The 27,757-nt window shown below is 40.3% G+C and overlaps 1 protein-coding gene across 2 annotated transcripts; it reads right to left on the reverse strand.

Moving 5' to 3' along the window:
• Positions 1-1,646: 1,646 nt before the first annotated feature.
• kiaa0513 (KIAA0513 ortholog) lies at positions 1,647-25,118 on the reverse strand. Of its 2 annotated transcripts, XM_036126050.1 has the most exons (12): positions 24,588-25,118; positions 21,962-22,061; positions 20,171-20,244; positions 17,671-17,741; positions 15,407-15,614; positions 15,288-15,322; positions 15,030-15,102; positions 11,562-11,639; positions 11,355-11,384; positions 7,221-7,301; positions 5,643-5,737; positions 1,647-2,864 (listed from the first exon to the last, which is right to left on the reverse strand). In XM_036126050.1, the coding sequence occupies exons 1-12, from the start codon at positions 24,947-24,949 to the stop codon at positions 2,815-2,817; spliced, it is 1,257 nt and encodes a 418-aa protein (XP_035981943.1). In that variant the 5' UTR covers positions 24,950-25,118; the 3' UTR covers positions 1,647-2,814. The 2 variants fall into 2 exon arrangements, with proteins under 2 accessions (XP_035981943.1, XP_035981946.1); XM_036126053.1 differs by lacking the exon at positions 11,355-11,384.
• Positions 25,119-27,757: the final 2,639 nt, after the last annotated feature.

Genomic DNA, 27,757 nt, shown 5'->3' on the forward strand with positions numbered 1-27,757 from the left:
GCACATTGTCTCCATCAACGCTCGGCTCTTACTGCTGCACACAAAACCAAAGTGCGCAGGAACAGGTTCAGGCTTTTCCTGTCGCATCTGTTTCTCTTCTGGAGTCGCTGTCACGGCCCCGGTTTATTTAAATCATGTCAAATAATCAAAGAACTGTTTGTGTGTCTCTGGAATTGGACGCAAGAATAAATAAACCCCACAACGTTTTCTCATAGTTTAGAAAATTATTTGGGTTATGTGTTCGGCTTGCAGTATAAACCCCCAGAGATGCTCCCAGAAAAACTCACACTTAAGACCCCTGGGAGCCAAACGGATCCCTGCAGGAAAACAACGCTCTGAAAAAAATCACAGCAATTCTTATTTTTCTTCACTTTTAAAACTGAACTTTTTTAATCAGCTTCTTCTCCAATTGACCATTATGCTATTTTTTAATAGTAGCACCCCACATTTTACGAAGAAAAACACAAATATGTAGTTTATGGACGTGCAGAGATCAAGACGGCTACAGTAAGGTCCGACTGCTTGGAAGCTTATGAAAGTGTAACGTTCCCTGTTGAAATGTACGTCGCTGTGATGGGAAAAATAATAATTTATTTAATTAACAGTCATTCCTGGCCTTTTTCAAATATAATCTGACATTAATCCTGTACCATTATTCTGAAAACCAGATGTAAATATATATTTTTAGATAGTACAACTATCTGGTTGCATAAATGTTCACAATCCTCTGGTGGCCACATGTGATTGATGTTCGACTGAAAAACCCTTTTTCAGTCGAACATCTTTTTAATCAAAGGTTAGTGAGATTTTAGAGCAACTTTGGAGGCAGCAATCATCAGGAGTTATTCCCATTTCTTTGTTTAAAACTTCCAGACTTTTCTTTTATATCTTAAAAAGAAAATAAAGTTCACCGTGACTTTAGGACAAATGTTTCTACCTTGAACAGGCACTGGAGGGAAGGGAATAAGGATGGAAGGACACAAGGAGGGAAGGACTCAACGAAAGAAAGGGAGGACAAGGGAAGGAAAGACAGAGGAAGGAAGAGCACTAGGAAGATAGGACTCGTGAAAAGAAAGGAAGGACACGTTGAAAGAAAATGAACGAGGAATAAAGGACAAAAAAAAGAAGGACACCTAAAGGAAGGTGGAACAAAAGGAAAAAGGAAGGACTAAAGAAAGTAAAGACACGAGGAATGAAGGACGCCTTATCAGGAAGGAAGAATACAAGGAAAAAGGAAGGATATGTGGAAAGGAATGAAAGATAATTTTGTAAAAGTCACAACAAAGTTTCAGCCTGAGTTGCACATTTTGATGTTTTCCAGCAGAACTGATGGGTCTAGATTCTAGAAGGTCACAGAAAAACCTGCAACACTAAAACTATTAAACATGTTTAAAAAGCAGTAAACAAGCTGCATTTTGAAGCAGTTCTGACTGGAGGTACTCCAGCAAAGTGTTGCACCTATAAATATATCTATATATCTATATATCCTCTCTCAGCTGACTTTGAATATTGTTCTGGTGATAAAAAAAGTCATTCTTTGCTAGATGCCATTAATTGGAAGTCAAGATAAACTTTCTTTTGCGTCCTCCATGCTGATTAAGATAACTCTCATGGTGGATCGAAGACAACCACAGAGGAGACGTTTGTTTTCCTTAAATCATATTCACAATTTAATCACCCGGTTTTTGGATTTGATTACATGAGTTAAACGTTGAGCGGTCCGTACAGTTTCCACTTTAAGGCCCAGAAACACTCATGGGCGGACATGAAGAGAGTAAATGTAGTGCAAAGGGCTTAGCGTGAGCTGACATGTACAACACAGCGGCCGACACCTCAGGTCAGGTCGGACAGGTGCAGATCCAGTTACATTTCTGCTCTAAATGAACCGACGCTTATTCACACGGATCGATTTAAACATGTAGCTGCAGAGCAACTGCTTTACATTTCACAGAGAACACGGAAAAAACTACCTCAGACGGACACGTGGGGGCGCTACAGACAGCTTTACGTCTAATTCTTCAACATTTAAAGAGGAACATGTATATTTACACCAGAGATTAATGTATGAAGCCTGGAGCTTCAGTCATGTCTGTGACACGATGCTGCCCCTTAGTGGCAGGACAAGGTAACAGCAGCTCACTGGGTTTGGACATGCAGCATGCAGCAGGATCCAGGAGATGAAGTCACCTGGAAGTGGGACGGAGCGCGGCGAGGGTCAGGAATGATCATCACTTCCACAAAAGGCACTTGGCAGGCGGGATAAATCTGAGTGTGTGAGTTAAAGCAGCTAAAGTGAGATTGAAGTGTGTAAAATTTCCCCTTAACGTCATTTTTAAAAGTTTTTTTTTTTTGTTTTGTCGTTGAGATGAACCAGATCGGGTTTGCTGAAGCTGGCGTAAAACCTTTGTGTTGAACGCCTGGGCAGATTACAGCTTTGATCGAAGTGAACGTCCTACTCGTTTGTGTCTGTCAGTTTACAAGGGAGAAGCTACAGAACAGCAAAAAACAAAACATATATAAAAATACAACAACTAAATAAATAAACGTCTGAACATCAGATCACGATATGCTGAATCCTTAAAAGAGACGCGTTTGACAGGAAATCACACCAGAAGCCATGTTGGACATCTGCACATGAACACATGGCGGCCGCTCGTTCTCTGGTTCCGGTATATGAGCGGCTGATGGTGGCAGATTATCGCTCATATTCCCAGAGAAGACGTCCAGCACAGCAGACGAAGGGTTTCAGCACCGGACAACATAAATATGGGGAGTGACGTCGAGCTGGAGGGGAAACCGGCGCCGTCCTCGGACTCACTCCGCCGCCATCTTGTCAATGTGGTCGCTCAGCAGCTTGTATTGCTCTGCAGAAGAAAAAAAAACAACCATTCTGATGATCTGTTTGAGTTTATTTATTAGACGACAAAAATGTTTACTCAAAGTGCTGCAGAAGTGAAAGGACTTTTAAGACCGTGATGCAAAAACAAAAGAAAAAAAAAGTCAGAACTCACTGCAAAAAGCAACTAAAAGTAAGTAAAATCTTCTTGAAATGAGTGTATTTGTCCTTGATTTGAGCAGGTTTAATAATATCTGCCAACAGAATGAGTGTTTTGAACTTAAAATAGGAAACCTTCATCTCCATCGTCTAAGTGCAGTATATCTAATTATCTTATTTAGGGGCAAATAACCTTATTATCCAGGACAAATGCATTAATTTCAAGAAGATTTTACTTCCTTTTAGTTAATTTTGCTTCAAGCCGATCTAAAAGCCAAACTACCAAATAAGTCTAAATGGGTTTGAAGATGTTTTTGTCTTCAATCTGCTCCTTGATTTGTCCAGGAGCATCTACCCAAAGAAAATCCATTTAACCTTCAGAACATCCGATTAAAAGGTGAAATGGACAGGAAGCCAGAGGAAATAAGCCAAAACAGCAGATCTAGAGCCGAACCTGTTGTTGTTATCCAACAGTTTGTTGATAGAAACCATCAAAAGTAGAGGCAGAGATCCGAGTACAGGTGGGTAATAACTAGTTACATTTACTCAGTTATTTTTACTTGAGTAAATTTTTTGAACAAAATGTACTTTTAGGAGTGGTTTCACTGCACTGTACTTTTTATTTGGGTAATATTATGAAGAAGTATTGCTCTTATTTTAGTAAAATGTTTGGCTACTCTATCCTCTGTGATCAAAGAGCAGACTTGTTTTTAACGAAACAAATCTACAGCTGATGTTGAAGTGAGACATCTTGTTTGTAGACAAGCTTTGTTGTTTTAATGTTATTTTCTATCATCTGAGCTCGTTCAGCCATTTGGAGTTTAAATGAACATATAGTAAACAGCAGATTTTGTCATTGGAAGTACTTTGCACTGTTCAATCATACTGTATATACATTAACTGCTCTAAGTATCGCTTTCAAGTTAAATGTTGAAAAAAATTATTCAGAAAAGGGGTTCTTTGTTGTTTTGTAATCATGTTATTTTTTGTTTTTTATTTTAGCCTTTAATGTACCAGAATTTAGACATAACTATAGAAATCGACCAATTCGGTGCCGATACGATTATTCTGACATCAGCCAAACCGATCCCCGACATGTGCTGCCGATTTTTTTGGGGCCGATTCTTGAACCCGATATTGCTTTTACTTCCCCGATTTACGTGATAAACGAATGTTACATCAGTCTCAAATTAAACAAAACAACCAAAAATATTAACAATGGATAGCAAACAATGTAGAACATTTGAATATACAACAATTAAAACAAACGTAACACTTAAATGTTTGTGCACTTTACGTAGCAGTATGAGGCTTTTGTAGCGCAAATGACCTTCCTGAGAATAGCTTTAAACATGAATTAAACAAAAAATAAATAAAAAGAAAAGTGAATTTTGAACCTTAGTGTGCTAATGGATTGGCCCAAAATATCGGTCAACATCTATATAATATATTTCTGTCTGTCCAATCACAGAATTTTTCAATATTTAATTACATGTTATATCAGTTCCTCAGTACTCGAGTGGCCTTCTTACTCAAAGGTTTTTCCCTTACTTGAGTAATTTCTTAGCTGACTATGTTTTACTTTTACTTAAGTATTTGTTAAAGTAGTGCTACTCTTGCTTGAAGTACATTTATCGGCCACTCAAGGTCAAATGTTTTCTTATAGCACATTTCCAACAGCTCTAGCTGCACAAAGGGCTTTACAAGCAAAACAGCTCAATGGTAAAAGAACAGTGTCAGAGATAAAAAAGTAGAATAAGAAAAATCAAACAATGAAAAAGAAAATAGCTAAGAATACGACGACTATAAACAGGGTTCCTACAGCATAAGGAAAGTTAAATTCAAGACTTTTTAAGACTTTTTAATGCCACTTGAAATAAAAAGTTAAGACCAAATTCACGATAAACAAGAAAAACCTGGATGCGACAACTTCACCCAAATGTTTATTTTAACATAAACCATTACTTTCTGGCCCAGTAGACATGTTTAAAAATTTGAAAAACATTTCATATAGGAAGAAAGCTAAAAAACACAAATTACAGATATATTTTTAACAACTACTGAACTGAATTCTCAAACTTTGTTTTGTTCCCTACTAAAATAAACTATTTTGGTATCTGGTAACAAATTTAAGACCTAAGAAAGACTGATTTAAGACATTTTAATGCCAATTAAGGCCTTAGTTTTAAGTTACAGAATTTAATGCCTTTTAAGACTTTTTAAGGATCCGCGGGAACCCTGATAAAACAAAACACTTGGGTCATCATGTACTAAAACACAGATCATGGAAATGACTCGATCCACAAAGATCTAATGGGACTTTCTGCAAGGGTGCACGATGTTTGGTTTGTTAAAAACTGAACCAGGTTGGAGCAGATAAATGGGAGAAAAGTGTAGAATTATAAGCTGGATCCCTGAGGGAGGCTGGAAATGTTCCCAAACACGGTTGACAAAGAATAACGGTGCAAATGGCCTAGTCAAAGTCCAGACCTCCACCTGATTGAGACGCTTTGGTGCGACCTCAAGAGAGCTGCACCGAAACGAACGTCTACAAGCTGCTGGATCAGCGGACGGACACAGAACGCTTCCTCGCTGCTACAGAAACAAACTATTAAGATTTAGTGTAACGCGTCGTTTAAAGCTTTACCTTCATTAAGATTCCCGATGACCGCCTGCTTCTTCAGGAAGTCGTTACAGAGCTTTTTGCTGAGACCGAAGGCCAGCATGTTATGGGTGAAAGTCCTGAAAACACAAAACAGCACCAAGCAGTTAAAAAAAAAAAAAAAAAAAAAGAAGAATACTACAAAAACAACTTCTTCTGTATGCATCACCAGAGCAGCAACTTTAAACGGATCGGGATGAGGTCAGTACCTAAAGACGAAGAGCTAAAAACCACAGCGGTCCTGTGGAGGCCTGTCAGAGAAGTGGCTTCATTTCTATTTGCGTGACAGAACATTTAGGATTAATCTCAAATGTCAGCCTCTTTTTCTTGTGAGGTTCGTCAGAGCTCACTTCTTGGTCCTCTCCCCTTTTGGGGTCGACTCTTAGAAAACATGGACTCTCCTTCCCCCGAAGATTTACCTGCCTCTAAATAATATGTTTTAGCTTCATGCAAACACTTATATCCTTTTGGATATTGAGCTTTCTGTTGCGGCTCCCAACATTTGGAACGTGTTGTCTTTTAGAGATTAGCGCGCCTTCTTTGTTTCCTGTTTTTAAGTCTCCTGCCAGAGACTGCAGAAGTCTGAAGACAGAGGTGGAGGTTTCGCCTTACAGCAGGAAGAATAACCCTAAAACTACACTCAGAGCTGGAATGAATGGTTTAAATCACAGGTGTCAAACTCAAGGCCCGCGGGCCAAATCTGGCCCTTCAAGCCAAAAAAAAAGGCATATATCCTTTTATAGTGTATAAAGTGGCTAAAACTGTGCCTCCTGTAAGTGTAACCTACCCTAATATCAACTTTTTTTTGCAGATAAACTGTATAAACTGGGCCTAAGAGTGGTTCTTTTATGTTACTGTGCATTTTTTATACTACTGAGTGAACTGGAATGAAATTACGAAATGAAAAGTATCGTCTCTACACATGCAAGCGGCCCTTTTAATGACTTCATGATGCCAAAGTGGCCCCATATAGAAATTAGTTTGACACAATCAAAGCAAATTCATGTTCCAGACCTAGATGCAACTGGGAAAAGTCTGATCCTGATCTGTTTTTAAAAGAAGAAAACAGTAATTGCAGTAAACGTTGGCTCTGCAGACCAAACTGCAGATTTCTATTTGTACAAAAAAAAGTAATAATAATAATAATCTTTATTTAGTGATTGCAACTTTGTAGATTCCTGCATTTAACCCATCCAGGGACCCAGAGGGGCGGTCTGCGCGACTCTAAGTGGGATTTAGGTTTGAGGCTTTAAACGTGGGCGGGTCTAAGAGGTTTGAGTGTTTTTGTGAGCTGCTCAAAGTTACAGAGTTAAGTTTAGAAGATAGAGAGAGAGAGATTCTGAGAGGTTGGACAACATTTTAAATTTCACAACAGATGACCAAGCAACTGGTCTGAAATCTCAAAATTACTTGGAACATTTTACCAAATATGCACAATCAGGTTTAGGTCGGAGGCAACCCGACTTTGGCTCAGTTCTGTTTGCTGTTGCAATAATACGCATACCTTCCTTTAATTTAAATATCTTCTTCTCATCCCTGTTTATGACTGACAGACTTCCTTACCCCAGCTGGCCAAAAGCGATGTTCTCGTCGATTTTGGAGCTGTCGTCTCTCTCCTCCTGGGTCATGTGGTCCCACTTCTCCCTGCAGATCAGACACAGCTGCAATCAAGCGCCGACCTCTGATTGGTCCTTTCAGCTTCCCCGCAGCAACAGGTCAGGTTTGGGTGTCAAAGCAGCATCGAGCACAGACTGTTCAGGGCGGCGAGAGGCAAGCGGCGGAAATAAAACCCACCACAGGATGTCTGACGCTGTGCAGCTTTAAGCATTAAGAACGACACCCAACCCCGGAGCTGTGAACTGGTGCAGAGGAACGTTTCTCACCCATGAAATGAGTCAGCCGGCCAAACAAACAATGATTCCTTCACTCAGAATCATCGCTGTCCATCACAAGCAGACGAGAAGCAGAAAAAAAAAAAAACAACAGCAGCAGGAAAGGTTTTCATGCCTGTGATCACGGACAACAGAGACACGAGGCCGGCCACTGACTGATTATCACACTGAAGATAAATTACAGAAAAACACAGCAAAAGGTGAACGGATCAGTGAAACCACGGCCCAGTTTGGGGCTCCACAGCTCAGCCACAGTTTCCAGCACAAACCGCATTTAAAAGTTTTAACGGCTTAAAATTGTCCTTTTTATCACTTTTACGTGATCGCAGTTTAACGTTTTCTTTTCATAAGAATGTTCACCTTAATGTCACATTATTATCACCATGTTAAATATTCAGCATTTTATAACCACTGTTTCTTCTCCGCATGTGCAGCTTGCATGTTAAAATGTATTTCTTTCCTGCTAGTGAAGACCTTCACTCCCGTCCATTATAGTTCAGATCTGTGTTTTTCTAGGAAAACAGGAATTAAAGGTTTCTTTTAGGCCATCATATCTGACACAGAAAACACAGAAGAGCCAAAGAAGGCCAGTTGTCTCCTCTGATTAGAAGTGATTGGGCTGAAAATGCATTTAAAGCCTCTGGTGAATTGTGAATTTTCCTTCTTGAAACACCTTTAATTTAAACATTTAGATTAAAACTTGCTGATGCTAACTAGGTAATTAGTAAAGCTTCTAAGTCTGTTCCTGAAGGACCTGAAATAATAAAGTTTAGATGTCTAATTTTAGACTTTTACACACACACACATACATGCAGTAAAACAGGGTTCCCACACCTTGGTGAACATCAAATTCAAGGACATTTCAAGGACTTTCCAGGACCAATTTCCTCAAATTCAAGGACCACACGTGGCGGCATTTACCTACTGTGACCGCTGAATAGGTTATCATATTTTAATACAATGCAAATTCAATAAAAGACAAAACGGCATAGAAGTTGTTGGGTCAGCAGCAATGCAAGAAAGTGGATTTAATTTATAGCCTACATTGATATTGATCATATTCATAGCCTACATTTATATCCACAGTACATGGCTATGCCATACTACATTACATATAAGATGTACATTAGCCTACCGTTCATGGAATTTTATGGAAAAAAGTGCAGCATTGAGATGTTCAGAATTATATCAATTTGTTTCACTTACTTTCATCTTTGATTAAGCTAGTTTTTGACTTTGACTCTGAAAAGTCGCTAAATATAGTGACAAAGTCGCTGAGTTGGCAACACTGCGTGAATGTAACCTATTGGACGCACGTAGGCCTAAACCGTAGCCTAGCAACTAACGAAGAAGAGACAACGTACTTTTGCAAATTAAAAGTCTGCGGAATCAACATAATTTTAAAAGATTGTGTGGTAGTAAAATAATGACACGAGTCGTCATCCGTGTGAACTTTCAACCCCACAAAAAAAAATTCAAGGACTTTCAAGGACAAGGTGTTTTTTTTGGCTGTTTTCAAAAACTTTCAAGGACCTTGAATTTATTTTTTCAGATTCACAAACTTTCAAGGATTTCAAGGACCCGTGGGAACCCTGGTAAAATGTAAAGTTGTATCATGTTTTAAACTTTAAGCACTGAAGGAGCAGTTCTGAAACGCTTTGAGCAGAACGGGACGTCTAGCGGGAGACGGACAACACGTCTCTTCAGACGCTGGAGCTGCAGACATCGAGGTGTTGAGACTAAACACTTTACAGCTAAAACTAAAGCTCACGTTTGATTTGGGGTAGCTTTGGTCCAAAAACAGAATAAAATCAAATCAAAGATCCCAGCATCATATCATATGTTGGAGGTGCTGGTGGGCGTGTCCTGCAGAGGAAACAGAGGCGAGCGGAGGGAGCATGCAGATGGAGAAGGCGTCTGATTTGCAGACAGATTATTGGTGTGAACATGCGGTGAGCTGTGAAGAAGCAGAGAGGACCTTCAGACTCGACTGCTCCGTATAAAAATGTCACAGCCTCCGTCTGCGGTAACTGTGGCTGTGGTGTGTTTGCTCACCAGGGGGCGACACAGGAATCACAGAAGCAGCAGCAGCAGCAGCAGCGTGACACAACAGCATGCCAGGATACCAAGATCGGCCACAAATATCAAAAGCAATAACCAGAATCCAGTGAAGAACCATAATTCATTCAGTCTAACTACACGAGGAAGGACATGTTTAAAAGAAAACCTTATAATTTGTGCCACGGCATCCACTCGTGATGGGACCTTTACCTCCTTCTTACCACACGCTGCGCAACAAAACTCACGTCAAAGCCTTCCAGGAGGCCTTTGCTTCCTGTTGTCTACTGACTGGTTTAACAAATGCAAGATATTCTAAGATGAAACCTTAGAAGAACAACCCAGTTATTTGTCATTAAAGATCCAGCACGCCTCATCAGGGACTCTTTAGGACCTCTGAGGGCCTTCTGCACCAAGGGGCTGCAGGTAAATAAGGTGCAGGGAAGTTTGGGAGGCGGTTTGTCCAACACGTCCTCCAGATGTCAGCCGGCCAGGTCAAAAGCTGTAAAACTGTCTGGAAGCACAGCTGCTGTTTCAGGAAAAAGGAAAAACTTAGGAACTAAGTTCAGGTTGGTTTTTTTTGTCGCTTTGCCGGCTCACTTTTGCTAAATCCCAGCAGTATCTCCAACTGTGCACCATGAACGCTCTTTGCAGCGTCTTCATCAGGTCTTCTGAGCTCTCCGCTTCATAATATAAACAGACAGAGGTTTGTTGATGATGTTTTAAAGCGTGCAGCACTCTAAGAGACGTACCAGCGTCTCTTAGACGCAGCTGCTCAAGAGAAGCTTCAGAAATTTGTTACAAAAACCAAACCAAACCTGAAATATCCCTGAAAGCACCACGACACCCAGAAAAATGAGGGAAAAATAACACTTCAAGAAGCCTGGAAAGGCCCGACCAAACGAGCAGACGTCGTTCAAAAAGAGGACTGATCGCACCCTGAAGGCTGAAAAACTACCAGATTCAAGTCTGGAGAGCTTCAGATGTCAGATTTCAAACTATCTGTACAGTAATCATAGCTAACGTTTATGAAAGAACGACCAAGAATTAAAAAACAAAACACTTCATCAGCAAAAAACGGTCTGTTTGTAGTGGGATTAAAGATATCTCTGAAAAAAAAAAATCCCTCTAGATTGGATTAAATGTCTAACAAGAGGAGCAAGCAAACAGTTAAACACGGTGGTGGCGGCGTCATATTGTGGGACGTCTGCCACGTACGGCTGAAACTTCCTCGGCGCTCCAGGAAAAGGTTTGTCTTCCTGTTGGATCAAACTCCAGGGTTTTTATCTGTAGTTCTTTTGAACCGCGTCAGCTGTTTGTGTTGCTCAAATACCACCAACCTGCCACAAATCCCAAAAACTCATTTACAAGCTTGTTTTGGCAGTGGTATATAGCTTGGTACTCATCATTACTCCAGACTTTTTAAATTGAGAAAGCTTTCTGGAGAGGAAGCGAAACATCTTCAACTACGGAAAACAAGTCCAGTTGCTTTGTTTTTTACTTTTTTTTTTTGGAATGACCATGACCTGGATGACTGAGAATCTTCACCAGCAAGCTGTCATGTAGGAAAATTAGGATTTCTTTGCTTTACTAAGCACGTTTCCTCTTTGCTCTCTACGTTAAAACAAACATGTCTGACATACCGCGCTGCCCCACCTCCTTTAAAATTCACATTTTTCCTAATTAGTTTCTCTCTCTGTGAGCATCTCTGCCTTCGTTAGAGCAGCGGACTAAAGGAAGGACAGACCTCTCGCTGCTCTCTGCGTCCTGCGCTCCGCTGCCCGGTAGCAAGGTACAAGGAAACAAAGGGTTAAAGTCAGCAAGAAGACAGAGTGAGAAAGGACAGCTTAGTCAGAGAGGGCGGAGAAGGGCGAGGCAGAGACAGAGGACTTTACAGATCCTGAAAACTTCCTCAAACAACAGAAGCGTTTCCACACGCCTCCTCCTGACTCACCTCGTGGTCGGAGATCTCTTCCTCCTCTCGTAATGGACGGCATCGAAGAAGGCGGCGTTCCAGAACCTGAGCGTGTGCCTGCCACAGAGGGAACACGTTACCGTCTTCATGGTTGATGGAGTTCGATGAGCCGCAGCAGACGCTGATGCACATGTGCTACGGCCAGCGTGCTTTGTTTAATTTCTCTTTTCTCGTGTTATTTACAAAAAAATTAATAAAAATAAATACATTTTTACAACCTGGCCCAAAGGCCATAACAAAAAAGGGAGACACACCACATATACGAGTCAACTGCTCAAACCATTTAAACTCACACTACAAAAACAGCAAACAGACACAACCTAAAGAGGGTCTTCCAGCTGAACAATCAGAACCACAGATCAACATTTTGCTAATTCAAACAGCACTTTAACACACTAACTTTGGTTACCTTGACCAACAGAAAGCTGGACTTCATCCTCTAATCAGCATACACCAAAAACATACGCCAATTAAATCGTCCTGATCTCAAGACGGTGAGCCAATGAGACTCAACTGAGACGTTACTAGAAAAGATTAAAGCTTTCCATCTTTACAAACTGGCGGACAAGCCCTCAATTGTTACGACCTGGCTCAAAAGGCCATAACAAAAAGGGAGACGCAGCGTGTATTCAAGGCAGCTGTGTTTTGTTCAAAAGCTTGCCTTGAATGTGACATGGCCTTTGAGCCAGGTCGTAACAACATGGAAGGCCGATCAAAACCCGAAGCTTCTCTGTGCTGAACGCAGCTCGCCCTGATCCGAGTCCCATTGCAGCGCTTTGCAGCAGCAGGGGTGTCAAACCCACTGAGCTATATAATACACTGGAGTGCTGATTTTGCCAAAAACCTGAAGTCACTGGCCGCCATCTTGCTACTCCCTACTCTCACAGAATCCCATAGGATTTGGTTGCAACAACAAGCAGTTTTCTGGCTGTGTGAAAACGTTTCACAGGTAATTCTACAGTCAGTGGATGTACTAACACTATCAACTACTAGGAAATTAGGTGCTGAAATATTTTACATGTTATTCATATTAAATATGCATATATGTATATATGCATATTTGTACATGTATATATATGTATACATATATGTAAATCTATGTTTTTGTATATTGTTATTTATATATTTATAAATGTTATATGTGTATATTTAAATGAATAAAATGCAAAATATTTCAGCACATGACTTTCTCAGTACTTGATTTTTAGAGCATAACATAAAACTATATGGCATTTGACATTTTAAAAGTCTTAAGCCCCCCCTGAACATGAGAAAATCCTCGTTATTCGATGCTGTAGCGCACATATTCCCTAGTTACTGGGGGAAAATAGGGAGTACCAATATGGCGGCTGGTGGCTTAGCGGGCGATTAGCACTCCAGTGTGTAGTATAGCTCAGTGGTCAAACCGCAGTCCCCGAAGGTCGCCGTCCTGCAGCTCCCAGACGTGTCCTCAGTCCACCACACCTGAGTCCAAGGACCGTTCGACCTCCTCAAGCACTCAGGTCCTACTAAGTCCTGCTAATAACCCGATTAAGTGACTGGACTGGATGCCGAACACCGGTGCTTTAGAGGACGCGTAGAGTTGCTCATCTGGTTCTGACATCTGCGCTTCCCAAATGCGAGGATCTTGACCCAGAAAAATGGCTGGAGGGATAAATCTGTCCTAAACTCACCCACGCAGGCAAGATGCAGACACACTCTGTCAGATTAGATCTGAGCTCCTTGTTTGTTGGCATTTAGGACATAATATTAAGCAGAGAAGTGTTTCTGAGTAAACGGCTTTTTAAATGAGCGCTAATGGCTAAAGAAAGCTCAAAAAGCCTGTTGCACGTCGGTTCATGGGGGATTTCTTCAGAGCCGTTGCCTAATTTCAGCAGTCATGCAGATTTCATGTGGGTGTGGTGGCCTACTGATCACAGAGACGGGCGTTTGCATCTTGGAAAGGCACCAAAGGTCAGCAGTTTGAAACTTCCCTCTGGGTCCCTGAGCAAGACCCATGACCACAGATTGCTCCCCGTATGGCAGCATTCTGCTCCCTGAGGGATCGGTTAAAGCTTGAGACAAATTCACCCTCTGTGGGACTGGCAAGGGATTTATTTCTTTATTTTCTTCGTTTATTAAGGGATCAGAAAGGCTCCTTCACTGCTTACCTTTAAAACTCTTAAAACTTACTATTATTTTTGGCCTTTTAGCACTAGCGAGACTTGGCTTTTGTTTTAAACTGGTTTCATTGTTTAAGTGTTTTTTAATAGATTTTAGTTTGTAGTTTTGTACGGCACTTTAAAAACAGCCAATGGCGGAAACAAACGCCTTATAAATAAAGTTATGGTAATGTATAAAATGTTACTGAACCAACCAGTGAAAAACTTATTGCCCTCTGAAGGTAAGTGAATGTGTCTCTGTTTGCAATTTGGTGACTGGCACCGAGTCGTTTGCCTCACAGTTTAGGACTTTTTGCTCCTTGGCACAATAGTTTTAGTTCAGCCACTTTCAAGCACAAACGGCCCTTTAAAAACTGTTAACTATAACTGTTTGAAGTAGAAAATAAATAACGGGTGCTGTGGATTCCCCGCCCTCCTGCTCTCCAGAGAAGGAGGGAATCAACCAGGAGGGTAGGGCTGAGCAATATATGGAGATTTTAAAAATATCGAGATGGAATCTTCTGTTTTCCAGCAGGTTACTTTTCATTTATTTCTCCTATTTATTTACAGCTGTTTGTAAAAAAAATGTGAGACAAAGCTCTGATTCACCTTTTTGTAATAACTTTATGAAAAGAAAAGCAAATCGAGATAAATATCGTATATCGGCATTCTGCCTAGAAATATTGAGATATTATTTTTGCTCGGTATCGCCCAGCTTTTGTTTCTTACTTTGTGAATAGAGAAATGTGTCCACACAGGGTCCAGGTTATTAAAAAAAACAAGGCTGTAGTAACGCCGCCTCACCTGTAGGTGGGGATAACGCTGACGTCAGCAGTATCAGGGCTTAAAGGGAAACCAGCAGGACATACCAGCACCCAAACAACAGCAGCTCCTGTGTTGTTTGACAACGTCTAACCACTTTTAAACTACATGTTTAAGGTTTTCTGGGGTAAAATGGTCTGGACAAACACAGGAAGGGTTGAATAAACCCATAAAAACGGCTCCAGCGTTGCTTTGGTTTCTAGACAAGTGACATCTTCGTACAATCAGTCCGCACAGACGGACAACAAACAAGACTAGTTCTACATGTTTACCCTGGAAACAGCTTCAATAAAACAAATTAGGTTCTGGTGTTATCAAGAAAATTCCTAATTCCTATCAGAACTAACAAAGTAAGTAGAGTTATGTTACGTTTTTAAACGGCAGGGGTTGCACAGCTTCCTGTTTTATGTGATAAATGTCTAAAAACTCTTTTCTTGTCTTATTTCATTCCCACATCACATTTCAGGACTCTCTTTCTTCTTACCAGATGGGTTGCTGCTTCAGGTGAGTGTACAGATAAACCTTTTCTCCTTTCTTCTCTTCCGGAGCCTCCGACTCTGGAGAAAGAAAGAAAAAAACACTCAGGGGTTTATTTCTATATATATATATATATATATATATATATATATATATATATATATATATATATATATATATATATATATATATATATACCCAGTTACATCTAATAGCTAAAAGTAGGGAAACAGGAGGAGGAGGCGAGTTTTGCGCTGCGTTATACCTGGTGACTTGGGTTTCATCTCGACGGGGCCGTCACTGCCATCAGAAAACAGTTTGTCGGTCAGGAAGGGAGCAACACGACAAGGATTGGATGAAATGAATTTAAATAAGGAGACTCACTCGGACCTGGGAGCCATTGAGCTCCTCAGTTTGCTCTCCAGGCCTCCGAAGAAGCCTTTGACGTCGGTTTTGGACGTGTTTTTGAGGAGGCGCTCTGCGGCGTCCTTCTTTCCTGACAGCCAGGAGTTGGCCTTGTTCAGGTAGGAGTCCAGACCCGCCGGAGGCACGCCGCGTTCCAGCAGGTCAGAGGGAGACGGCGGGCTCTTCCCTGCACAGGAGAGTCACACACGACAGCCTTGAAGAAAAAAAGTTAAGCTTTCAAAGCCCCGCAGGCTGAAAACAGCCTTTGAGGATTTACCAGCAGCCGTCTGTGGTTCAGCTTCTGCAGACAGGTTAAAAAAAACAAAAAAACAGCTAGGTCTGAGGTTTGGCTGCAGTTTCTAGCAACACCTTAACCAGCTGCAGCTCAGTGGGCTGGGAAAGAAAAGCTCAAACCTTTCAACAAACAGCCAGAGAGACGCAGCTACTCCTTTTTTTTGGATCGGCTTTCTTTGCTGTTTGCAACGGCGTTCACGTCCGAATAAAAGCTGCAGGTTTACTTCAGGATGCAAAGAATAACGCAAAGGTGGAGCAACCTGGAGAGTCCGCTGCGTGTTGATGCAACGCGATGTGTCACGCTGGTGCACTAATCAAGGCTTCCTGCTTGCATAAGCATGGCCTCCATTTGTGGTGTTGCTGCAACAACCACAGGGCAAAGCAGACGCGTCTGAATCAGCAGCGGTGACTGATGTTCACCGATGTTCGCTGGTGCAAACACAGCTGGCTGACGCTGCAATGCACGGCTGGTTGTTCCCTTAGGAGCAACCGAGACTTGTGTTTTTTCTTTAAAAGAATTGGAAAAATAAAAGGAGTAATTGAATCTCACAGGCTGAAAAGATGAAACTAAAAGGAAATTAAATGGCTTTCCTCCTTTCTTGGGGCATCAGAGTGGCGGGAGAGCCAACAGGGCCATCGCATTACTGAGGCAGACAGAAACACAGGAAAAAGTTTAAGCCTCAAACAAAAACGTCTCTGTGAAACTCTAAGTCACATAAAACAAAAAAAAAACCTTGACCCGTGAACGGCAGAGCCTTCTGGTGACCATCCACGTCCATTTTTATGATTCTATATGGGTTAAAAAGACCCGATAATTGACCTTTGGGAAGGATAGTTCGGAGCTGATGTAGCGAAAACTGCGAGTCCTACGTCAGTCAGAGACACACCAGGTGAAAGTAGACAGAAATCCTCACGTTCTGACGTATAAACTGCACTGCAAAAACGGAACTAGAAATAAGTAAAATGTTCTTAAAATTTGTGTATTCGTCCTTTATTTGAGCAGGTAAATAAGATGATTTGCCAAGGGAATAAGAATTTTGCACTTAAAATAGGAACAATTCATCTCCATCATCTTATTTCAAGTGCTGTATATCTAATTATCTTATTTTAGGGGTCAAACTACTCATTCCATTGGCAGATAATCTCATTTACCTGCTCAAATAAAGGATAAATGCACTAACTTTAAGAACATTTTACCTATTTTTGTACCGTTTTTGCAGTGTGTCCACGTGGGGACGAAACATGTGGCCATTAAGGCAGTTTGAACCAAAATCTTAATATTTCACAGGGTCCACACCTAGAGTCTGAGACCTCATTAGACAAACCTAAACAGGATTACAGTCAAACTTAAACCACGACTGTATGAAAACTGTACAAAGGATCAAAATGCCTCTTTGGTTAGGTGAAGTCCAACTTTCTCTGAGCTTTTTAAACTTTGGTCGGTGTTTCTGCGGGAAACTCTGGCCGAGCTATGGACCTCTAAAGACATCGTCATCGCCTAGAGCCGCAAACCCGACTCGACCCCATTGGAAAAAAAGTATAAATTATTAAGTGTAAATATGCTGTATAATTTGTTGATGTTGTACAGTTAAAGTGCTATAAATTCAAAGATGAATATAAAATAACCAAGACCTAAAACCATTTTCTTTGGATAAAACATTCCAAAATAATGGAAAATAAAGAAACCTAACCCTTAATTATAATAATAATTCATTGAATCATTAGTCACATGCTGTTGGGGAAACTTTGTCAATATAGCGTGAAAAACCTGGACAAAATCGCTAGAGCAACTCTTTTATCTTTATATTTAAAAACATTTCTAAAGGTCTTGATTATTATTAGAGCCACATCAATAAAAAAGTATAAAAAATGGCTATTAAACCGAACCAGGTGCAGAAAACCAATAAGTTCTGGAAAAAGGAGGTTTCCAGACAGAACCTGGGTCTTACCGATGTAGTAATACGTGAAGCACATGGTCATGAGGTTTTTAGCCGGGCTGTAGTCGTCCATCTGGTAACATCTGCAAAAACACAATCGTTTTATAAAAGTTTCTGTGTGGACGACGTAACATTTCCCCGCTTATAAACCAAACAAAGCAGAAACTAAACCTAAAACCCGGGACCCTAAACAACATTTAAAATCAGATCCAGGCGTGCTTAAAATGTGCTTTATAAACACATTTCATTTGATTTCAGGTCAATGCTGGTGCTGACGTTGCGTCAACTTGAATCTGCATGCTGTAGAGCAGCAAACAGACCAAATTCCTGCTTTTCTGGAGGTCCTCACGCTGATTATGATCAATTAATCAGTGCATTTGATCAGCAGCTGCCGCTTTCTCTCTGAATTCCTGTGAAAGCATTAAAGCAGTACATCATTGTACTTCACTGCAAAAACAGAACTTACATAAGTAAAAATTTTCTTGAAATAAGTGTATTTGTACTGTATTTGAGCAGGTAAATAAGATAATCTGCCAATGGAATAAGATTTTTGCACTTAAAATACGAACAACTCATCTCCATCAACTGATTTCAAGTGCTTTATATCCAATTATCTTATTTTAGGGGTACAAATTACTCTCTCCATTGGCAGATAATCACGTTTACCTGCTCAAATCAAGGACAAATACACTCATTTCAAGAAAATTTTACTTATTTTTAGTTCTGTTTTTGCAGTGTTCTGCATGTCAGCTCGGTTTTTTGTTAATTTAACAATCCCCTTCTGTATTATGTGATGTTTTGTTGTCCTGCAGTTAGACTGTTCTCCTTTTAAGAGCTTATCAGTGAGAATGCTATACAGCATTCTCACTTATTGTTTTCCTGTTTTTCTTTATTATTATTATTATTATTATTCCGTACGTTTTTGTGCGTCTAACTACTCCTGCATACTTCAACCGATTTCAACGATTTTCGTACCAAAACGTTCGGCTCGTTCTCGACATTACTGCTATGTCTCATGGTTATGGTACCTTTTATACTTTTTGAAGTATTTGTACTTTTTGTGCGTTTTTTGCTCCCATTGAAATGAATGCAAATTCCTTCAAATTTTTCAAATTCTTCAAATTCCTTCTAGTTCTTCTGATACAACTGATGCCAATACTATTACTACAACAGATACTACTACTACTACTACTACTAGTACTACTGATACTACTACCACTACTACTACTACTACTACTACTACTACTACTTCTACTACTAATGATACTACTGCTGCTACTGCTACTACTACTGATGCTACTGCTGATACTACAACAACTACTACTGATACTACTACTATTACTACTACTAATACAACAACTACTACTACTAGTACTACTGATACTACTACTACTACTACTACTACTACTACTGATACTACTACTACTACTACCAATGATACTACTGCTGCTACTGCTACTACAACAACTACTACTGCTACTACAACTATTACTACTACTAATACAACTACTACTAGTAGTAGTACTACTGATACTACTACTACTACTACTAATAGTACTACTGCTACAAAATTCCTTCAAATTCTTTAAAAACTGATACTACTACTACTACTGATACTACTACTGATACTACTACTATTACTACTACTAATACAACAACTACTTTTACTAGTACTACTGATACTACTACTACTACTACTACTACTACTACTACTACTACAAATTCCTTCAAATTCTTCAAATTCCTTCAAATTCTTTAAAAACTGATACTACTACTACTACTGATACTACTCCTACGACTACTGATACTACTACTATTACTAATACAACAACTACTACTACTAGTACTACTGATACTACTACTACTACTACTACAAATTACTTCAAATTCTTCAAATTCCTTCAAATTCTTTAAAAACTGATACAACTACTACTACTACTGATACTACTACTACTGATACTACTACTACTACTTCTTCTACTACTACTTCTACTACTACTACTACAACTACTACTACTGAATACTACTACTACTATTACTACTACTACTGATACTACTGCTACTACTACTACAAATTGTTCAAATTTTTCAATTTCTTCAAATTTTTCAAATTCTTAAATGTTTTTCAGCTTTTTTCTCTTCTGCATGAAACGTCTGCATCTTCTCCTCAAATCATTTTGCAGATTAGCATTCTCACTCGCTGTTGCGTAGGAACAGCTTTTTCTAGTTTTAATTTTTTCTCCCGATATATAGGACCTTAAAACTGAATATTCTAGTTATGCATTAATTTGTGCTACACAAACCACAACAGCTTCCCTAAATTATCCATAACCTCCAGTTAATTAAACACCGCCGGGCCGTTAGAGCTTATGGAGCATTTTATAACACATTAAAATGTTACAGAGGAACTTGTTCAGCGGAACAGGAGGGTTTATTGGAAGCGGCACCAACACCTGCTGCATTATTTCCAGTGACATGCAGTGAAAACAAGAAAAAACCCAAACCAACTCACTCAAACAGCACGACTGCAAAGGACTGGACCAGCCTGTAGAACGTGGCTTCACACACACACTTGGAGTGGCAGCGCTGTGAAGACAGGACGACTCGGTTAGAACAAAATAAACCGAGATCTGCTGCGGACCCTGAGTTTAAACCTTTTAAATGGGGATGCACCCATATGAAAATTTGGACCGGTGTCGGTATACGATATCAATACTGCTGTTATGTCTGATAACCGATGTGTGTCTGTATACGCACACACACATTTATACTTCAGTGATGGTGAACTTTTGCCTTGACTGAGAACTGATAATTTTTTAATGTTATAGTCCAGACTTACACGCTGCTTTTTTAAAAAATAAACTTTGCTTCATTTAAAACCCCCACAATCCTGTCTGTGACGCATGACTTTCACATTAGCGAACCATAAACCACATGACCAACCCCCTCCCATGCCTGAAACACAGGCACAAAGGGCGACTAGAAGGAAATAAACATGGGCTGTTAATATCGGCCCTAATCGGATTGATACCGATATTAATGCTGATATATCGTGCATCCCCACTTTTAAAGATCTCTTTATTCATTTTTATTTATTTCCCAATAACAAAAGATAAATCCTCCACATCCAAACATCTAATTCTTCATTTTGCTGACCTCTTTAGATCCTTTAACCCTTTCTGTATCATATTAAAGAGGCCTGGACTCTGGGGACGAGATTCTACATGCGTCATGGACCCAGGGAATCGAACTGGATGAAAACTGGCTCTACTTAGACCACAGCTGTCCAGTTCAAGGTCAATAATCCACTAAATTAAACAAATTTATTTTCTGCCACCAGAGATGAACGAAGATCAGATTGCATACTACAAAAACAGAACTAAAAATAAGTAAAGTTTTCTTGAAATTTGATTTGAGCAGGTAACTAAGATGATCTGCCAATGGAATAAGATCTTTGCTGTTAAAACAGGAACAACTCCTCCCCATCATCTTATTTCAAGTGCAGTATATCTAATTACCTTATTTTAGGGGTCAAAATACTGATTCCATTGGCGGATCATCTTATTTACCTGCTCAAATCAGGACAAATACACTCATTTCAAGACATTTTTTATTTACTTTTAGTTCAGTTTTTGCTGTGCAGGACTTGGGCTCATCTTTTCTACTCCTGCCCTAAAGCTCTGCACCTTCTGGGGCGACATTAGTGAGTTGCACTGCAAAAACGGAACTAAAAATTAGTAATATTTTCTTAAAATGAGTGTATTTGTCCTTGATTTGAGCAGGTAAATAAGATGATCTGCCAGTGGAATAAGACTTTTGCACTTAAAATAGGAACAACTCATCTCCGTCATCTTATTTCAAGTGCAGGATGTCTAATTATCTTATTTTAGGGGTCAAAAATACTCATCCCATTGGCAGATAATATTATTTACCTGCTCAAATCTAGGACAAAAAACACACATTTTAAGAACATTTTACTTATTTTTTAGATCCGTTTTAGCAGTGTGTGTAGTATATGTACTACAGACATTTGGGTCCCGTCGGTCTTTTGATAATACCAGGATGCTCCAACTTCTCTCTCACTTTTCCCGTACCTCTTCAGCAAAGCACTCGAGGGTTACAAAATGTAACGGTAGAGAATTAGTTTAGGTGTGGACTAATAAAAGGCAACATGGTGTCCTTTTCTTGGGGAGTTTCAGGATTCAGGCTCACTGGAGTCTTGTCGCTCCTCTTTAAACGCGTCGCTTCATGATGATTTTATGGTATTTGTCAGAGGTCAGGCGTGACGTCTGGACGCGCTCACCTGGGCGCTGACGTACTTGGCAAACCATTCCCTGCCTTTTCCGTTCTCCCCGCTGCACAGCTCTCCGAACCTCGCCTTCTCTTCCTGGTCAAAGTCCTCCCTGCAAAAAAAACAAAAAAACACAGTATTCAAACAAACTTGCTTAGCTTAGTTCATCAAATCTGTGGGAAACGTTTTGGTGCGGCAGCCTTTCACGTCCCCCACTGCCAGATTCGCTGACATGCAGAGTTTGACTTGTCTCTGCATCCCTTTATTTTGGCTATTTCACGGAGAAATACAACGAAAGAGGACTTCACCATCCCGAAAGGAGGTGAAGAGGGTTAATTTGATGACGATGCTGGATGGAAACACGGCAGAGCAGCAGGTCCCCAGACGATTATTAGGTCAGGACACGAAGGAAGAGCAGGAAAACACAAAAAAGAGGGAGAAGTCTAACCTACGGGACACAAAGTGACCTGGTATTTGGAGAATCGCTTCGCCCTGACAGTCGTCCCCCGGAGGGGATCGGCTGGTGGGTCATGAGTTTTTAACGAGACTGAATGTTTCTGGTTATTCTGGGAGACAAAACCAGGACATCCAATCGGCCTAAAGCGGAGGACTCAGAGAAGAAGGGTTCCTAGAAAGCGCCCTGCTGGCTTTTGCTGAGAAGGAATGTGTAAAAGGCAACGATGAATACTGTTCTCCAGTTTTGGATTGCACTGCATTGAAATGACTGTTGTCATTTCAGCTTTTAACTTTTTGTTCTGTCTTTTTTTTTCTTAATAGAAGGTACACCTGGTCTGACCTTCTGTTAGCTGTGACATCATCCAGGGAAGACGGATTATATTAACATACAACATATAAAGTACTCCTGGATCAATGTGAGCTTCTGTGTCTCTGCTCTGTCTTCTCTCTGGCAGCAGGTAGGGAGCTTTGACGTAGAGAATTATTGTTGCTCCTGCAGCGGTTTGTAAGCATCATCATGTGAAGTTTAACGTTGCCGAGGTTAAATAAAAAAAATTCTTGTACGGTAAAAATAACAAATGCACAGAATACAATAATCGCCCATCAATATTAGGGCTGTGCATAAAAATCGATACAAAGATTAATATTGATGTTTTTATAAACTATTCAATATCAATAGTCAGTCTTTCAATACCAATATACTTCCCAACCACTAGGGGGCGTTATCACAGCACGCCATTACCGTTGACAGAGAGGAAGAGCAAGAGAGACAAATTTGCGGAACGGCCGACAGGATTTTAGAAGCACCTTCGTCCTTAAAATCAGACGTTTGGGCACATTTTTGGTTTCTGTGAAATATTAAATGCATTGAACCAAATGCTTTATTTTCCTGTTAATATATCAGTGTTCAATGAATTGAACATAAATATAACATTTGGCTAGTTTTGCTGATTGAATGACTGAGCATTAATTTGAAAGTAATAAATATTGATATTGGATGTGATTTGATATCGATATCAAATTACATCAAGCTGAGCCATGTATCGAGAATCGTATCGAATTGGCTCTTCCTAGATGAAACCCAACTCTAAACAATACGCACTAATGCAACAAGGAAAGGTCCGGAAAGTCATTGGTGAGGAACACCTTTGGGATGAATTAGAGCAAGGCCAGGAGCCAAGGCCTCATCCAACATCAGTGTCTGACCTCAGGAAAACGTGTTTGAGGTTCTGCAGAACAATACAGCTGAAATAATGTTAGAGGCGCTCTGTCCTGTAGAAAGGGGATAAAAAAAAACCCAGTTAGACCGGTTCAGTCAGAAGGAATGGGACAAAACTCCAATAAACTATTGAGAGAAGCTTGTAGATTGACTTAGAGCTGGACGATAATTCATAGATAAAAGTATATTAATGAAAGAACAAAAAGGATCAATAAAAGGTTCAGTAGAATAACAGTTTTCCTTCTTTTTGCATTCTAGCCATGTAGGTTAATATTACATTCATTACATCCTCCCAACCAATCACAACGCAGACCCAGGAACCAAGCTCCGCCCCCTTCAAAGAGTTCAGAGAGCATGCGTTCTTTTTTCTTTTTTAAATACTTAAAGTTTTGGTGAAAAGTTGCTTGAATAAAGGGTTGAGTTTGAATTCAGAGTTTGTGTCTGTCTCTAAAAATAGATTGCTAAGCGACAGCATACAATGGCCAGGGCTACACTTAAAATATATGCTTTTAATTTGTTGATAATTATCACTATCAATTAATACGATTTCTATTGTATCGATATGCTTTTTTTCCCTATATTGTCCAGGCCTAGATTGAGTCTAGGTCAAGTCAGTTCAAAGACAATTATACTGAATTCTGAATGCAAACAGAGGAAGTCTTAAGTCTGGCATTTGACAAGAATAAATCATTCTGGTTACCTGAACTAAGAACATTAGCTAAATCACGTTAGAATAAACATGTTTAGTCTAATTTAATGTCATACAGTATGTTTTAAACACATTTTTAGTAAATGTCTGGTATCCCTGCCATTATTTTAAACCCACGCCTCCTGTTGTTACATCTGGACAGCTTGACCCACGGAGCCGACGTCCCGCCCAATAAACAGCATCCCTACCCCCATGACAACGTCATAAATGTCACTTTAAATACCGTCTAAAGATAGAGCACAGCTCCTCCTTACTTTCCGTGAAACACCTTCTCCACGTAGGCCTTCATGAACCGCCTCCTCTCCACGGCGTCGGCGTCTGCGTCCTCGCCGCTGTGAGCCGACGACGAAGAGGACCTCCTCAGCTCCCATTTCAGGGACGGCGGGTCCATGTCGTTCTCGCTGTCTGCAGACTCTGTGGCATCGCTGTCGTCGTGGCGTCCCTCCGCCGGCGGACGCTGGGCGCCGGCTCTGGTCGGCGCCAGGGGTTCTGGGAGGAGCGGGGTCTGCTGGACGGACGCCCGCGGCTCAGGGGAGAAGGCGTCTGTGCGGCGCTGAGCTTCCACGCAGAGAGACGAGGCGTCGGACGGCTGGTCAAAGTCTATCAGGTTGTCCATGCTGGAACTTTATAGCGCTCGGAAAACAAGTTTCTATGGAGCTAGTTGTCTTTGGGCAGGAACATGTGGACGGAGAAGGTCAGCTGGAGGCTTCAGCCGAGGGGGAAACCTTCTCGCTAGGTCTGGATGTGGACCATCGTCTCGCTCCCCGAGGACGCCGACCTCATTAAACGGACGTCTGTGGACAAAACCAAGAGAATTAACATCATTAAGGGTTTCATGAAACGTAACAGGAGGTGTGTGTAAACACACGCGGTTCTGTCACTCAACAAAGAATCAGTGGAAAGATCCAGAAGAACTGTAGAGCTGACACACCAGGGAGGAGATCTTCAGAATGACCGAGTGTTACTGAGACACACGCTTTAGCTTCTGCAGAAATGCTGAATTTTTAAATGTTGATTGGTCTGAAGACCAGAAGCAGATATTTGGAACCACGAAGCGGAGTTTGATGATTTCTGAGTCTTTGGTCGTTAACAGCTGAACCCAGAAGTATGAGGATGAAAGGCAGAAAATTGTTCTGTTCTTATATTCGCCAATTTCTCTTTTTCTTCTGCGACTGCTTTCATCTTTCTGTCCTTTTCTTCTTACCTACCATCCTTGCTTCCTTTCCTTTATTTGTTCCTTCCACTCCTCTCTCCTTTTCCTTTCATTCTTCGGTCCTTCCTTCCTCTCTTTTTATCCCTTTTTCTCTTTCCTTGTGACCTTCTATCATTCCCTCATTAATTTCTATCCTTCCATCTTACTAAGTTTTTCTTATAATAATTTATTTCATTTTTTTTAGATCTTTAGATGTGCCCTTCCTCTGGGGCGTCCTGATTGGTGGAGCCTTGAGTAATCAGAGTACTTGTTTTTTGGGGCTGCTGTTAGTTTTTACAGTGTGTGTTTGGTTTGTAAAAAGATAAAGCCTTTGGGTTTTAATACAGCTACCTGAACCGGATCTTTTCTAATTTCCCTTATTTCCTTCCTTTCTTATGTCGCTTCTTTTTCTTGTTTCTCCTCCTTCCTCGTTTCCTTTTTAGTCTTTTCTTCCCTTTTGTGTTTACATCTTGAATTTCTTCTTATTTCTTTCCTTTTTCCCCTCGTTTCGTTTTTTCCCCCACCTTAGCTTCCAAGCCTCTTCCCTTTCCTTCCCTTCCTTGTTTCCTTCAGACCTTGTTCCCTTTCCTTTTCTTCTGATTTTCTTTCTTGGCTGCCTTTCCTCACAGGTAGATGCCCATTAGACTGATTAAGGTCAGCTGAGAATATTTTAAGGTCCTATTAAACATAATTCTGATCTTCTTTAAATTAAGTGTGTAAAATCTAATAAACCACAAACATGTTTTTTATGAAATTTGATGAGTCTGTCTGCTTAACTATATAATTACATAAAGCACTTTGGCAAAGTTTTTTTTACAATGCAAATAAAATGAATCGACTTGTTGTGCAGATCAATGATTTTACAGCAGGGTTTGTTTCCAGAAGAACATCTTAATGACAGCTGATATTTTACAGCAAAAATCAAATGAATAGCAGTCAAATAAAAACTGGAGAAACTCCAAGATGATCGTTATAAATCAAAAGCGAGAACTCGTTCAGGTTTCTGTTTCTCACAAGAGAGAAAAAAAACAGGAAATTGCTGTGACAAAAGCAAAAGGCAAGAAACAGTCAAATCTGAACGTTTTATCTGAACTCATCTCTGCTCAGCAGTTTTCTGCAGAGCTCTGGTTGAAGCGAAGGAGCCTCGTCACCCCGATGGTTTCTCTTCCAGCTCGGTGAAAACAAAAAGGACCGAGAGGAACCTTCAGAGGATGCTTGCGGCTACGCGCGTTTCGCCAGGCCTGAATTTGCCTTTTTATAGCTGAACTAATCAGTTTTGGTTGTTCTGTGGCGCTAAGCTGTAATGTCGTTACTCTGAAAACAGACTGGAGGCTGTGGGGTGCGTTTGATGTGCAGATCTGAGGCTGACGTGGCTACATAAGCCACAGTAACACCCGGGGGAATCACTCCAACTCAGATATCCAGTGAATCCACAGAAAAGAAACATAAAAAACCCAAAGATGACACACAAACACTGAGCTCAGCATGTTGGTGCGCGGTGCAGACCAAACGTTTCTGCAGAAATGTGTTTTACAAACTTATTGAGCTCAGTGCAGATCAATTCATCACACGGAGCTTCATCAGATGCATAAAATTCACAGTATTTTAGGTCTAGACCAGGGGCGTCAAACTCATTTTGGTTTAGGGGCCGCATTCAGCTTAATCTGATCTTAAGAGGGCCACACGAGTAAACTCATTGCAAGATTAAATAGAACTAATAAATGTGGACTTTTTGTTGATTTTTATATTTAAATTAATTTCACTTTTACACAATATATTATGAATAACCTCAGCATTTATAAGAAAACTTTGTGCAATTTCAACAATACTTTTACTCAGTTAAATATTTACTTGTGCATTATGCATAAGAACTGATCACAGTGATTGTACAATGTTGAAAAACATTTATTTACATTTTTTGGAACTTAAAAACACTGTCCTGCATGACAAAATACATCACACAGATAAAAATTAAGAAATTATTTAAAATCAATTTTCCACATCTGAAGCTCAAGGCTACCATCTGCTGATTAAAACACAGCGCCCCTCGTGGACAGTATAGGAACTGCAGATTTTCAATTAAACGAAGTACATGTTTTTTTCAATAATTGTTTTATCATTCTCTTCCTTTTATCTCCTGTTTCATTCACCTTTTCTTTTTTTCTTCTTGTTCTTCCTTTTCTCTCCTACTTTCCCATTGTAGTGTCCATATCATTTGAGATATTCCCCGCA

The sequence above is a fragment of the Fundulus heteroclitus genome, chromosome 2 (genome assembly GCF_011125445.2).
Source record: "Fundulus heteroclitus isolate FHET01 chromosome 2, MU-UCD_Fhet_4.1, whole genome shotgun sequence".
Classification (NCBI taxonomy): Eukaryota; Metazoa; Chordata; class Actinopteri; order Cyprinodontiformes; family Fundulidae; genus Fundulus; species Fundulus heteroclitus.